This window comes from Panthera pardus, unplaced genomic scaffold, assembly GCF_024362965.1.
Source record: "Panthera pardus isolate Hobbes unplaced genomic scaffold, ASM2436296v1 HiC_scaffold_13, whole genome shotgun sequence".
Taxonomy (NCBI): Eukaryota; Metazoa; Chordata; class Mammalia; order Carnivora; family Felidae; genus Panthera; species Panthera pardus.
In genome coordinates, this window is record NW_026526688.1 from 148,259,654 (window position 1) to 148,274,806 (window position 15,153).

The window sequence follows — 15,153 nt, forward strand, 5'->3', positions numbered from 1 at the left end:
GCGTTATTGATCTTGTCTGGGTTTGCTTATGTGTCTCTGTTCAGCTGGTGAGTTGGGTGGGGGCTGGTGGGTCTAGGATGGCTCTGGCTAGCACAGCTCAGCTGTTTTCCACATGTCTCTCCTATCCCTCTAGTAGTCTGGGCATGTTCTCATAGTGAAGTGAGAAATTCAGAAGAAAAACAGAAATGTGTAAATGTTTTTTTTCAGATCTCTGCCTTTCTCAAGTTTGGGTGATACAATGTTGTTCCAATGTCCAAAATATGCTAATGGTGAAGACTGAAGACAGTGCAAGAGCATACAACTGTTGGGCTTCTATAAAGGGACTTGTGAAAAATTGGGGCTGTTAATTCAAGAAACATACTTATGTCCCCAACTTTCTGCCTCAGTTTTTAATTTTAAAGAATCTAAAATTGGGGTTAGTCCACAATAGGGTTTCTCAATCTAGACACTTGATATTTTGGGCCAGGTAATTCTTTGTTGTGGAGGACTGTCTTGTGCATCCCTGGATTCTACCCAGTAGATGCCAGTAGTATTCTCCCAGTTATAATGGCTAAAAATGTTCTAGACATTGCCAAGTGTCCTCTCAGGGACAAAATCACTCCCAATAGACAACCGCTATTCTAGATGAAGAATAACTCCTGATTTCACCACTTAATTGACATATTCAGGTTTAGTTCTTTAACAGGTATTTTTGATTTTGCTTATGCTAAGTATTAGAGCTATATTGAGAGTGGATAGTGAGATGTGAAACTGGTGGAAGAAAGGCCTACTAGAAAGCTGTTACAGTTATCCAGATGGCCTAGGGCTGTGGCAATAAGACTACAGAGAAATGGACAGAGTCAAGAGATTTTGAAGGGGTGTATTCAACAGGTCTTTTTTATGGAATATGGGTATCGGGAGGTGAAGTAGAGAACAGTGTCAAGGCTAATGCTTATGAATTAGATAAAATTATAGAAAGAAGTTGGTAATTCAGACAAGAGGGTTAAACTTGACTAAGACATATGCAGATACCTGGAAGGCTATTTCAGGACCGTAGAGGGATGTGAACCAAGGCAACGAAAAGGAGAATGGGATTTATGTAGTTAACACTGAACCCAGGCTGGAGGATTTAACAGTAGTATGGGTAAATAGCAAAAACAGGGCTTGTAGGGAACCCTGAAAAGGTAACAACAGATGGAACTTCCGCCACGAAAAAAATGAGTAGGTGTTGTCAGGAATATTTCAACTGCAAGTGAGATGGGTTTGAGTTTATAGATCTGTTACATGGAGGATATTTGCAGTAGACCAAATGGAGAACTAGAGAGGAAAACTGGGGAAACTGTAGGATTTCAAGGCAGACTTGAGGGCCCCTTTGAGTTTGGAGGCCTCAAATTTTAGTGTTCTTTCTCTCTAAAGTTGTGCATTTTTCCAGAGCAGCACTGGGTAGATTTTGTATACATGCAGAGGAAGTAATTATTTCTATTAATCAAATATTGGGATTATATCTGATTTGTGAGTAACTAGAAAAAATAAAAAGAAAGTTGAAGATATTTGCAAGCTAGTGTTTAGATTGATGGACTATAAAAATCTAAGCTGGATATGAAAGAAAGTTGAAGAGGGGACTCTGGGAAGATGGCAAATGTCCAGGAACTGGAGAGTTTAAAAAGTTTAAAGAGTTGATATAGTGAGAATAATTGAGTACAATATCTGGGAGATGGGAAGTTTTGATCAAAGGTATTTTGATCAGGTATGTCTTTATAGGTGATGTATCAATGTGATGATAGGAAGGTCCAGGTTACTTGTACAACTGAAGGGAAGTAAGGATCATTCAAGATGAGGAGATTAAAAAAAAAAAGAAGTGATCAAAGAATGGAGCAATCTGGATTTTAATGGATGGTCAGTGTGAACTGTGACATTTCCCAGAACTGTAGTGGCAATGGGGTTGGTCCAAATTTCTTCAGAGAGTGAGAGCGGTGGCTAAGAGCTTAATTGATGGCAGTAATAAAGAAGTGAAGAAGGAGGAGTGGCTAAATGGCACAGGTTTCATTTAATTGGGAACAATTTTTTAGAAGAATGAAGAGTAATGGTCTCTGTGCTAGTTGGCGTATTTATTGAAGCAACAACCACCACCACCAAAATCCTAATGTCTAACAAAAATAAATATTTCTTTCATGTCAAGTGTTGGCAACTGTTGGCAGAATGCTTCTGCAACTCCACTGTCCGTATCTTCCCATTCCAGGACCAGGTTGAAGAAAGTTTCTATTTAGGACATGCAGCTCTTGAGTATAAAGGAAAACAGAAAAAGAGCAGATGTGATGGGATTCCTGTTGTTAATTTGCCTACTGTGACTTGAGTTCACATTTCAGCAGCCAAAGCAGGTCATAGGGCCAAGCCTGACAATGAGATAGGGAGGTATATTACGCAGAGAAGGAGAGATGCCCTGCAAGCTTCATGGCAATGAGTGAAAATGTAAAACCCTGTTTTTATAAAGGGTGGAAGTAAATGATTAGGAACACTACTAGCACCATCTACCACAGTAGGGAGGTTGCAGCTAAGAGAATGATATATCTGCCTCATTTCCATGTGGTTGAAAGTTGAGGAAAAATCACTAGCTTCCACTTGAGAGAGTCTATTTATGTCTTGTAAAGAAGCAGTTTACCCATTGAGGATGATATTAGTTGTGGGTCTTTTGTGGATGGCCTTTATGATGTTGAGGTATGTTCCTTCTATCCCTACTTTGTTGAGGGTTTTTATCAAGCAGGGATACTGTATTTTGTCAAATGCTTTTTCTGCATCTATTGAGAGGATCATATGGTTCTTAACCTTTCTTTTATCAATATAATGTATTACACTGTTTGATTTGTGAATATTGAACCACCCTTGCAGCCCAGGAGTAAATCCCACTTGATCGTGGTGAATAATTCTTTTAATGTACTGTTGAATTTGATTTCCTGTTATCCATTAATTAATGAATGGATACAGAAGATGTGGTATGTGTGTGTATATATAAAATGGAAAACTTATATATATAAATATATCAAATGGAGTATTACTCAGCCATCAAAAAGAATGAAACCTTGCCATTTACAATGATGTAGACGGAGCTAGAGTGTATTATGCTAAGCAAAATAAGCCAGTCAGAGAAAGACATCTACCATATACTTTTACTCATATGTGGAATTTAAGAACCAAACAGATGAACATAAGGGAAGGGAGGAAAAAAAAATAGGGGGAAATAAACCATAAGAGCCTCTTAACTGTAGAGAACAAACAGGGCTGCTGTAGGGGAGGTGGTAGGGGATGGCTAAATGTGAGGAGCACTAGGTGTTATATACAAGTTATGAATCACTAAATTCTACTCCTGAAATCAAAATTATACTGTATGTTAACTAACTAGAATTTAAATACAAACTTAAAAAAAAATCAGGTTTCTTCCTAGAAAGCCTAATTCCTTCTGCTTTCTCTGAGATGCAATTTTACTGATTATCACCTTTTAAAATTAAACATTAAATTTCTCATTTTCAACTGGACATAATTCCTAATTCATCTTCCCTAATACAAAATTATGCTCTTGACTGGATTACTTTTTCAAGCCATCAGCTTATCTCTTTTGGTCTTCTTTTTTGTTTTAAAATATGAAATTTATTGTCAAATTGGTTTCCATTCAACACCCAGTGCTCATCCCAACAGGTGCCCTCCTCAATGCCCATCACACACTTTCCCCTCCATCCCACCCCCCATCAAGTCTCAGTTTATTCTCAGTTTTTAAGAGTCTCTTATGGTTTGCCTCCTTCCATCTCTGTAACTTTTTTTTCCCCTTCCCCTCCCCCATGGTCTTCTGTTAAGTTTCTCAGGATCCACATAAGAGTGAAAACTTATGGTATCTGTCCTTCTCCATATGACTTATTTCACTTAGCATAACACTCTCCAGTTCCATCCACGTTGCTACAGAAGGCCATATTTCATTCTTTCTCATTGCCAAGTAGTATTCCATTGTATATATAAACCAAAACTTCTTTATCCATTCATCAGTTGATGGACATTTAGTCTCTTTCCATAATTTGGTTATTGTTGAAAGTGCTGCTATAAACATTGGGGTACAAGTGCCCCTAGGCATCAGCACTCCTGTATCCCTTGGGTAAATTCCTAGCAGTGTTATTCCTGGGTCACGGGGTAGATATATTTTTAATTTTTTGAGGAACCTCCACACTGTTTTCCAGAGCGGCTGCACCAGTTTGCAATCCCACCAAGAATGCAAGAGGATTCCCATTTCTCCACATCCTCTCCAGCATCTATAGTCCCCTGATTTCATTTTAGCTGCTCTGACTGGTGTGAGGTCATATCTCAGTGTGGTTTTGATTTGTATTCCCTTGATGAGGAGTGACCTTGAGCATCTTTTCATGTGACTGTTGGCCGTCTGGATGTCTTCTTTAGAAAAGTGTCTATTCACGTCTTCTGCCCATTTTTTCACTGGATTATTTGTTTTTCGGGTGTGGAGTTTGGTGAGTTCTTTATAGATTTTGGATACAAGCCCTTTATCTGATATGTCATTTGAAAATATCTTTTCCCATTCCGTCGGTTGCCTTTTAGTTTTGTTGATTGTTTCCTTTGCAGTGCAGAAGCTTTTTATATTCATGAGGTCCAGATAGTGCATTTTTGCATTTAATTCCCTTGCCTTTGGAGATGTGTTGAATAAGAAATTGCTGCGGCTGCGGTCAGAGAGGTTTTTTTCCTGCTTTCTCCTCTAGGGTTTTGATGGTTTCCTGTCTTACATTCAGGTCCTTCATCCATTTTGAGTTTATTTTTGTGAATGGTGTAAGAAGGTGGTCTAGTTTCATTCTTCTGCATGTAGCTGTCCAGTTCTCCCAGCACCATTTGTTAAAGAGACTGTCTTTTTTCCATTGGATATTCTTTCCTGCTTTGTCAAAGATTAGTTTGCCATACATTTGTGGGTCCAATTCTGGAGTCTCTATTCTATTCCATTGGTCTATGTGTCTGTTTTTGTGCCAATACCATGCTGTCTTGATGATGACAGCTTTGTAGTAGAGGCTCAAGTCTGGGATTGTGATGCCTCCCGCTTTAGTCTTCTTCAATATTACTTTGGCTATTCGGGGTCTTTTGTGGTTCCATACAAATTTTAGGATTGCTTGTTCTAGCTTCGAGAGGAATGCTGGTGCACTTTTGACTGGGATTGCATTGAATGTGTAGATTGCTTTGGGTATTATTGACATTTTAACAATATTTATTCTTCCAATTCATGAACATGGAATGCTTTTCCATTTCTTTGTATCTTGTTCAATTTCCTTCATTAGCTTTCTATAGTTTTCAGCATACAGATCTTTTACATCTTCTAGACTCATTCTATGAAGCCAGCATTACTTCGATTCCCAAACCAGACAGAGACACAGCAAAAAAAGAGAAGTACAGGCCAATATCCCTGATGAATATGGATGCATAAATTCTCAACAAGATTCTAGCAAATCGAATTCAACAGCATATAAAAAGAATTATTCACCATGATCAAGTGGGATTCATTCCTGGGCTGCAGGGCTGCTTCAATATTCGCAAATCAATCAATGTGATAATCACATTAATAAAAGAAAAGATAAGAACCATATGATCCTGTCAATTGATGCAGAAAAAGCATTTGACAAAATTCAGCATCCTTTCTTAATGAAAACCCTTGAGAAAGTCGGGATAGAAGGAACATACTTAAACATCTAAAAGCCATTTATGAAAAGCCCATAGCTAATATCATCCTCAATGGGAAAAACTGAGAGCTTTCTCCCTGAGATCAAGAACACGACAGGTATGTCTACTCTCACTGCTGTTGTTTAACATAGTGTTGGAAGTTCTAGCACCAGCAATCAGACAATAAAAGGAAATCAAAGGCATCGAAATTGGCAAAGATGAAGTCAAGCTTTCACTTTTTGCAGATGACATGATACTCTACATGGAAAACCTGATAGACTCCACCAAAAGTCTGCTAGAATTGATACATGAATTCAGCAAGGTCGCAGGATACAAAATTAATGTACAGAAATCAGCTGCATTCTTATGCACTAATAATGAAGCAACTAAAAGACAAAGAAACTGATCCCATTCACAATTGCACCAAGAATCATAAAATACCTAGGAATAAACCTAACCAAAGATATAAACGATCTGTATGCTGAAAACTATAGAAAGCTTATGGTCATCTTTTTTTTTTTTTTTTTTAATTATTGATTTAATTTGAGAGAGAGAGAACCAGTGGGGAAGGGGTAGAGAGAGAGGTGGACAGGAGATCAAAGTGGGCTCTGCACTGACAGCAGAGAGCCCAATATGGGGCTGGAACCATGAACCATGAGGTCATGACCTGAGTCAAAGTTGGACGCTTAACCGACTGAACCAACCAGGCATTCCTCTTTTGGTCTTTTTAATGCAAAGCCTCTTTTATTGCTTACTCAGTTTTTACCTCTTTTTATAATTTGGACAACATTGAGACTCATTTCTAAACAATTTGTTGTTCATGTACTCCCTATACTTCTCTTTTTTTCTTCTTCTCTGCCTTTTAAGAAGTATTTAGGGGTACCTGAGTGGGTCACTTGGTTGAGCATTGGACTCTTGATTTTGGCTTGGGTCATGACCGCAGGGTCATGGGATCAAGCCCTGCATTGGACTCTACTGGGCATCGAGCCTGCTTAGAATTCTCTCTCTGGCCCTCTCCCACCTCTCTCTCTCTCTCATGAGCGTGTGTATGTGCTCTCTCACTCTCTAAAATAATAAAAAAAAGTGTTTAAATATTTTTCTACTCTTGGCTTTTATGAGAAATTTTTTTAGTTCTCTCACCCCTGATTTCTCCTTTTCTGTCGACTGTCCTTGCTTTTCTTCCTTCTGGTCTAAATATGGGTTTCTCTTATGATTATGCCTTTATGGCTCCTCCTCCTCCTTTTTTTTCTCTCTCTCTAGTTCTGCACCCCCTCAAGTCTCCTCCTCCTCCTCCTCCTCCTTTATCTCCTGTTGCTTTCATTGTATAATAAATATATAGAAAAACTTGTGATTAAAAAGACGTGTGCTCTAAACTATTGCTGATAATAAAGACACTATGAATTACATTAATGTGGAGTTTGCACAGTCCTAGTTGAATGAAACTTTTCCTTATAAGACTGTAGGATACGTAGAACACAAAGCTGACTGGCCCATCACTATAGATTCCTTATTTCTTCATTCCATAGTTCCTAGACATTTTTGGCAGAAGTGAAGAGCATGGGCTAGACTACTTAGGTTTAAATGCCTGCTCTTCATTTAGCTACTATTTGCCCTTGGGTATTTGATTAACCTCCATGTCCCTCAGTTTCCCTATCCCTAGAGTGTCAATATTATTTTCCTATAGGGTTATGGTTTTTGTACATCAAGCTCTTAGGGTTTGGCACATGTAAGAAATCAAATGTTATTATTTTTTATAAGCTATATTTTCTATAGATATCTTTTTTATAGCAATCTTCTGTGGTAAAATCTTTACTGATTCTCTCTTCTTTAGAATTAATCTGAAATTCTAATCTGATAATATGATGATCACTTTCCATTATAATATCTATTTTTCTAGTATGTCCTATATTCATGGCCAATTTCTGTTTGGTGGGATTAGGAGCAACCTGACAGTGTGGTATGTATCTTACCCATTTTTGTATTCCTAGAATGACAGGCCTGGCATATTCTGTTCACTTAGTAAATATTTGGAGGGCATGGATATGAATGCTATTTTCTCTCTTACCTCCATGCATTTGCTGTGTTTTTATCAGTGGTGAAGCTACTACATTTTTTTCTGCCACTTGAAATCATTCCTTTGCTTTTCATTTCTTCATGAAACTTAAAAAGAAATCTCCTCAGTGAAATTCCATAAAACATTTTGGGGATCATTTCTTTATGGCCCTCATCATAGTTATGTGCAGTCTTGGCCTTTACTTTCTACTCCTTCAGGACTGGATTGCATCTCCTTAGCTAGTGAGTCACTTTCAACCTTTCAATACCAAGATTTTGAGATTTTTTGTGTCTCTTATAATAACTTATCTATTGTAGGTTTTCTATAAGTATTTGCTCTTCCTGAAGGGGAATAAATATCTCCTCCCCTGTTTGCTCATTATTGTTTGTACTTTTGCATATAATGTTTACTACCGATTCCTTATACAGTTTAGAGTTAATTGCCTTATTTCTATCTTTGCCTCTTGAACCTTTGAGGAGTAAGTGATTGAGTTACTTATATTTGTGTTCTTTTGTTCCCTGACCTAGATATAGGTAAATTTTACTAAATCACTTGAATGAATTAATTTGTCAACTAGAAATTGATCTAATATATTTTTGGGTGAAATGATTCACGGAGGGGTTCCTGGGTGGCTTAGTGGGCTCAGCGTCTAACTCTTGGTTTCAGTTCAGTTCATCATCTCACAGTTTATAGTTTGAGCCCCATGTCGGGCTCTGAGCTGACAGCGTGGAGCCTGCTTGGGAGTCTCTCTTTCCCTCTCTCTCTCTGTCCCTCCCCTGCTCATGCTCTCTCTCTCTCTCTCTAAAGAAAAGAAAAGAAAAGAAAAGAAAAGAAAAGAAAAGAAAAGAAAAGAAAAGAAAAGAAAAGAAAAGAAAAGAAAAGGAAAAAGAAAAGAAAAGAAAAGAAAAGATTCATGGAATGGTACAAAATGTTAGTTGAACAATCTCTGGAGAAAATTCCTCTTTAGATGAAGGGATAGTGTTTCAGATATTCAGAAAAAGAATATCTGTAGATCTGTAGAAAATTAACTTATTCTTTCTATGTTTTTTGAATCTTTTTTGCCTATGAAATATTTACATTTTTTTCTAGACACATGCTTTGTGTGTTATGGGTCCATCTGAAAGAGTGGAAGTGCCGGTAATACTTTTGTCACTCAACTGAGAAATAAAGAGGAGACCAAGACACATGTGGTCAAATGCATACATATAATTATCTTTGGAAATGTGTACAGTATAGCAAGACTAAAGAAGAAGTAGTAAGAACCCACATCCATTTGTTTTTGTTTCTTTTCTTGTATTTTTGTTAAAATTGAAACGGTGAGAGAGGGTGATCACAATATATCAATATTCAGTTTTTCAGGATCTGTAAAAACAAAACAAAATACTATGAGCCATTAATTAAAAGTACACAAGCTCTTTCTTCTCCAATTTTTTAAAGTTTTTATTTAAATTCCAGTTATTTAACATATAGTATAGTATTAGCTTCAGGTGTACGATACAGTGACTCAACAATTCCATACAACGTCCAGGCTCATCACAAGTGCACTCCTTAATCCTCATCACCTATTTCACCTATCACCTTTCCTCTGGTAACCATCAGTTTGATCTCTATAGTTATGACTATTTCTTGTTTGCCTCTCTGTCTCTCCCCTGTCTTTGTCTTTTGTCCACGTATGAATGAAATCATGTGGCATTTGACTTTCTTTGACTGACTTATTTCACTTCGTGTAATACTGTCTAGCTCCATCCAGTTGTTTTAAAATAACTGAATGCTGGGAAGAACGTTAGAAGCTGGAACTTCAGAGTTAAATGGATATGAGTTTGAAGACTAATCTGCCATTTATACCTTGCGGTCTTTGGAAAGTCTCATAAATTCTCATAGCTTCAGTTTCCTCATCTCTAAAAAGCAGACAATGATATTAGCTTTACAGGGTTGCTATGAGTATTAAATGGGAATCAATACAAAGACTTTTTAGTGCAGTAACAGCCCTGGAACTATTCTAAGTGTTCTACAGTTGGTATCCATGATTATTATTTTTGTCACATAATAGGGATAATTCTCATTTCTATTTGTAATTAGGAGCACCTATATTCAGAAATAGGAGCAATATGTGATATTCTCCAGTATCTTCAATATTTGTTAAGGATCATGTTATATCATGATGTGTATGTTTCAGTCAATATAGCAAGAGAGCTTTTCTATGGGTTGTGATTTAGTTTATATTTCTGTTCTCAAGGCTAATTGTAATATTTGCTAAAATATTTCATATACATATATTTTGTGTGCCTTATTAGAGTTGGTAGGTCCTGAAAGAAGGAGGGAGCATTCCTTTATGTCAAGTACACACTTTGTGGGGTTTAATAAACTTTTTTTTTTTTTTTTGAGACAGAGAGAGACAGAGCATGAGCAGGGGAGGGGCAGAGAGAGAGGGAGACACAGAATCTGAAGGAGGCTCCAGGCTCTGAGCTGTCAGCACAGAGCCTGACGCAGGGCTCGAACTCACGGACTATGAGATCATGACCTGAGCTGAAGTCAGACGCTTCACCAATTGAACCACCCAGGCGCCCCAGATTTAATAAACTTTGAAGTATACACTAACTTTTATTTACAAAAGCCCTAATTATAAGTGATTATTTCAGGGAAATAAAACACATTTTAGCACTGGAAACAGAAGGTCAAAATACATATTAGTGATCTTTCAAAATCTTTCTTTCTTTTGTAGGAATCCGCTAGCATTGTGTTTACAGATATAACCTATCAACTCAAGGAAACCAAATTTAGTTTTTGAAATAAAAAAGTATTAAGAGTTTTTAATCCATATGGCAGAGTTAAAAACTAGTTTTCTTTTGTTTTTAAATATGAAATTCATTATCAAATTGGTTTCCATACAACACCCAGTGCTCATCCCAACAGGTGCCCTCCTCAATACCCATCACCCACCCACCCCTCCCTCCCACCCCCCATAAACCCTCAGTTTGTTCTTAGTTTTTAGGAGTCTCTTATGTTTTGGCTCCCTCTCTCTCTAACCATTTTTTTTCCTTCCCTCCCCCATGGTCTTCTGTTAAGTTTCTCAGGATCCACGTAGGAGTGAAAACATATGGAATCTGTCCTTCTCTGTATGACTTATTTCACTTTGCATAACACTTTCCAGTTCCATCCACGTTGCCACAAAAGGCCATATTTCATTCTTTCTCATTGCCATGTCGTTTTCTTTTTATTTCTTTTGATGTGGGAAAAACCCACCTGCCCTTATTTAGACACATCGTAAAGTTACTCATTTAGTTAGAAAACATTTTGGAAAGTATTGTTTACCTTGATTTGCCTTGGTCTCCTTGTGGTTTGGTACGTTTGTAATCTTGGACTGTTGTGGAATTTACTGAATTACTTGTTGCTGGTTGACAGTAGTAGGGTTAGCTGCTGGGGCAGTGGTAGTGCCAGCCACAGGGCCATTGGTGATGTCTTCAGGTTGGGGGGTGTTGGGAGCCGTGGTGGTGGATGTCACGCCTGCAGTTTTTCCCGCAGAAACAGTGGCAGTGGTGGTGTTGGCAGCAGCAGTGGCGGTGGTATAAATTAGGATTGGGGCAGCACTAGAAGGGGCTGATGGTGCTTGAGGATTTACAGTGTTCTCAGGTGGTGATATAGGTCTGGGTGGTGGACCAGGTGGGCTTTGGTGATGGTGGGGGTAGTGAGGGGGATGGCGACCTCTGTGGGGTTCATGACGACCGTGGTGACCATATGGACTTCCAGGAGCTGTTTCAGATTTTGCAAAATATCCTCTTGACAGCTTAGAACTTAATTGTTTAAGTAGTTTTAAATGCTCTTCAGAACTTTCACTAAACTTAAGAGAGAATATGAAACACAATTGTTTTATAAACAGGTGAGATGCATAAACCTGAACTCAGGCTTTAAAAATATGTCTATATTATCACTGAAATTTGGGTAAATATTCTAACTTCATTCCTTAAGTAATTTGATTGGTGTTCCTACCAAGTAGAGGGTTTTGAGTTATGACGTTTTGTGAAATATAAAATAAACTGTATCTCTGCTATTCTTAAAGCCTGGTAGTTTATTATAGATTTTCCCAACATGTGATCCATTATAGCCAAAATGTTGAAAAAATTTTGGTGGTCAAATGACTGTGGAAAAGATTTGGGTAAACACATTTCTTTACTATAGGATTTATTAGAGTTATTAATATAATATGCTATGAATATTTAGCATATCCAAGGGATATGTAATATTTCCCAAACTTACTTTATCATGGAAGTGTGTGTATGTGTGTGTGTGTGTATCATTTATTCATACTAGTGTTTTAGTGTTTCATGGAGACCCTTTTGGGACATGCTGTTCTGATTTTTATCCTAGAAAATAACATAATGCACTTTATTGCTCTGAATAGAGAATAAAAGGAAACTATGGAAGCTTTGCATTGCTCTGTGTTCATAGACCCCAAATGTGAGATTGATAGAGCATTCCATGAGTTCACTCACTTGCACAGAATTGCAGACATTAAGAGTTGGAAGTACCTTAGATCACGCAGTGCATACCTACCCAGTGAAAACCTCATTATAGCAAGGCCAGGGACAAATTTAATTGTCTTTAGTTACATGGGCTTTTAACCTGATATTCCCTTCAGACTTCCATTTAAACCCTTCTCATTTTGTCTTCACAGGCAGAAGTTGATTCTTGGGATTCTAAATATGACACTCCTTATGCCTCTTCATGAAACATTAGTTGCCAAAGTGAATAAATTCTAAGAAATAGTTGGGCACTTGACTTTATGATGAAGGAGAAATAAGTTGCCAAAATTATCATAAACTTTCAAGGTAGGTCTAGAATTTTTTTCTAAATATCAGCACAATTTGTGTCACTAAACCTAGACATTGTTTATTCCACTGTTTGTCCTGCATTAGAAGCAGGAGAATGTTTTGGATTTTAAGGATTCATTTAGGGTACTTGTCCTAGAAGGGGCAAAAGGGAGAGCAGGGGATGTAACGGGATGATGTGACAGTATTTTTAGGTAACACACCCTGCCATGCAGCCCACTTCCACTGGGACACAAAATGGGGATTATGAGAATTTAAAAAAATGGCAGAGAGTGGAAACAGGGATTTGTGATTTGGAAAAGTCTTTCCAGATGATTCTGAATTTTTTTTCCCCATGAAAAACCATTGTTTTTGAGGAAAAAAACCTAGGTTTTTGCATTTTTAGGATCATAGGAAATGTTCCCTACTAAAAAAAAAAATTAATATTTATAAAGAGAAAGACATTTACATTGAACAAACAAATGTAGATAGGTTTTGGTACTGAAGTCTAGGTGAACTTTGCTTTTTATGTGCTAAGTTGTTCTGCTTCCACTGCAGATTTATATGTATCAAAGAGGCAGGCAACTGGAGGCAAGGTTTCGATGTTCACAGAACTATTTCTGCTGAAGGACTCTCTTAGGTTGGGAATAAAAGAAAATATTTGCACCTTATCAACTCTTCAGACATAACTGACTTTTGATTATGAATGAAAATATAAAAAGATAACTAGCAATATAAACAAAACTTACCCTGAAGCTTTTCCGCTTATGTGCACCAGCTGGCTAAATGGAAATAGAGAATACAAATGTATATAAAAAAAATTAGACCCAGAGCATATATGGTATTTCAAGAATACTGATTTTAAGTTGTTTGAGGGTAATATGTGGTTGGGTTAGGTGGATAGAATGGAGTACAGTTTTAGAATTTTGAGTGTCATTGTTAAATGTGAGTGACCTTGTAATAGTTTAGAGCACACAGTTCATAGGATAAGGACAATCAGTTTTTCTGGAGGTCTTTAGGCAGAAGTGCTCCTCTCCCTCTACATTCTCATGGATTGTTGCCAACCAGTCTGTAGTTTACAGGTAGTGCAAGATTTGGCTCCTTTCATCATAATAGCTACCGTTTACTCATGTGCCAAGCCTGGGGACCACTACAGTATCTTTATAAACTTGACATAAGGAAAAATCAGCCTGTCTTTTTGGGAGAGAAAGTGGGTGATCCAAAGAGCTCTGGAATAAGGTTTTTCACTGGATGGAAATTCCTCGCTGTTACATTTTAGCATGGAACAACAGGGAAGAGGCACTGTGTTAGCAGTGCCCGTAAGACATTGGTTGTTCATGAAATGATACTGGATTAGGTTTGCAGCAATAAGCCTTAGACAGTGTAACCTACCCTTTAGATAATGTAATGTAGGTGCAAGCTTACTGTAAACAAACCTAAAACTGTTAAGGGGATAGCAAGCACTTGCTTTTGATTGGAGTTATATATCATGTCTAGAATTTCGTAATTTTTTTTTATCCATGTGAAATCCCTTATATGGTTAGAAATGTATTTTATAGTGTTCCCTATAATCAGATTTCTTCTTCAGACATCCTTCTTTTTGAGGTGCTTACCAAAGACTAAATGTTATTCAGGAATGCTGTTGCAGAAGTGGAATCAGAATACATAATTTAAAATCATAACACTACAATATCCTACTTACACATGTTGGCAATTCTAAAGACTAAAAATGTGTGGAAAAAAATAAAAATGTTGATTGAATCTGAAGGTCAACAAAAAGGTTACAAAGAAAGTTAAATTAAGATCTTAGGCAAAAATAAAATTAAACAAGGTTTGTGTGGATTAAAGTTAGGTTAACATAAAACAATGAACTGAATGTACACCTTATGATTAAGAACTAAATAAGGAAATTAACACAGGTGAGGATATGTGATATTTACCGAGAAGCAAGCAGTGACAATCAAGATGGCACCGATCCAAATGAGAGCCTTCATTTTGTCTTAGGGTCTTCTAGAAGCAGGCAGCAAAAGGTGATGCTTTATTGGTAGAAGAATAAAAAAATATCATTTTGTTTTTGCTAAATTTTAACCAAAGGAAAAACATTTATATATGTCAAAGCATGTCTATGGCATATGTTATATATACGGTATAATAAAAAATTATCAAATTTATAAGAAGAATAGTCCAACAAATATGTGGAAAGTTTACGAATAAGGAATTACCATGGCAATACCAATATAGATAAAAATGTAGACAGAAGTTAACCCTTGTCTTACTGTCAAGAAAACATAGAGAACTTATTTTTTGAGCTACTATTTTATAATTACTGAAGAGTTATTTGAGAACCTAAAACCAAATTATGATCAAGACGGTGAAGTTGATATCTTTGCACACAGCCATTGGTTCTATTAACTGAGATAATTTTTTTGAAAAACAGTATGGAAATATGCAAAAGATGAAAATGTTTGTATCTTTAACCTAAATAATCTGTCTTCAGAATGATCTTTAGTAAATTAACCAATAGGAAAAAATTTAAATCATTTTAATGTTACTTATAGGTAAGAAAACTTGGATACTGATAATCATGAAGACTTTATAGAAATTTAAAAAATGCTTGTTATAATA

At 36.9% G+C, this 15,153-nt stretch overlaps 1 protein-coding gene across 1 annotated transcript; it reads right to left on the reverse strand.

Moving 5' to 3' along the window:
- Positions 1 to 11,041: 11,041 nt before the first annotated feature.
- Positions 11,042 to 14,522, reverse strand: LOC109278125 (transcription factor Sox-1-like). Its single transcript, XM_019468157.2, has 3 exons — positions 14,469 to 14,522; positions 13,278 to 13,310; positions 11,042 to 11,561 (listed from the first exon to the last, which is right to left on the reverse strand). Exons 1-3 carry the CDS (start codon positions 14,520 to 14,522, stop codon positions 11,097 to 11,099), a joined length of 552 nt encoding a protein of 183 aa, XP_019323702.2. The 3' UTR covers positions 11,042 to 11,096.
- Between the last annotated feature and the right edge of the window lie 631 nt (positions 14,523 to 15,153).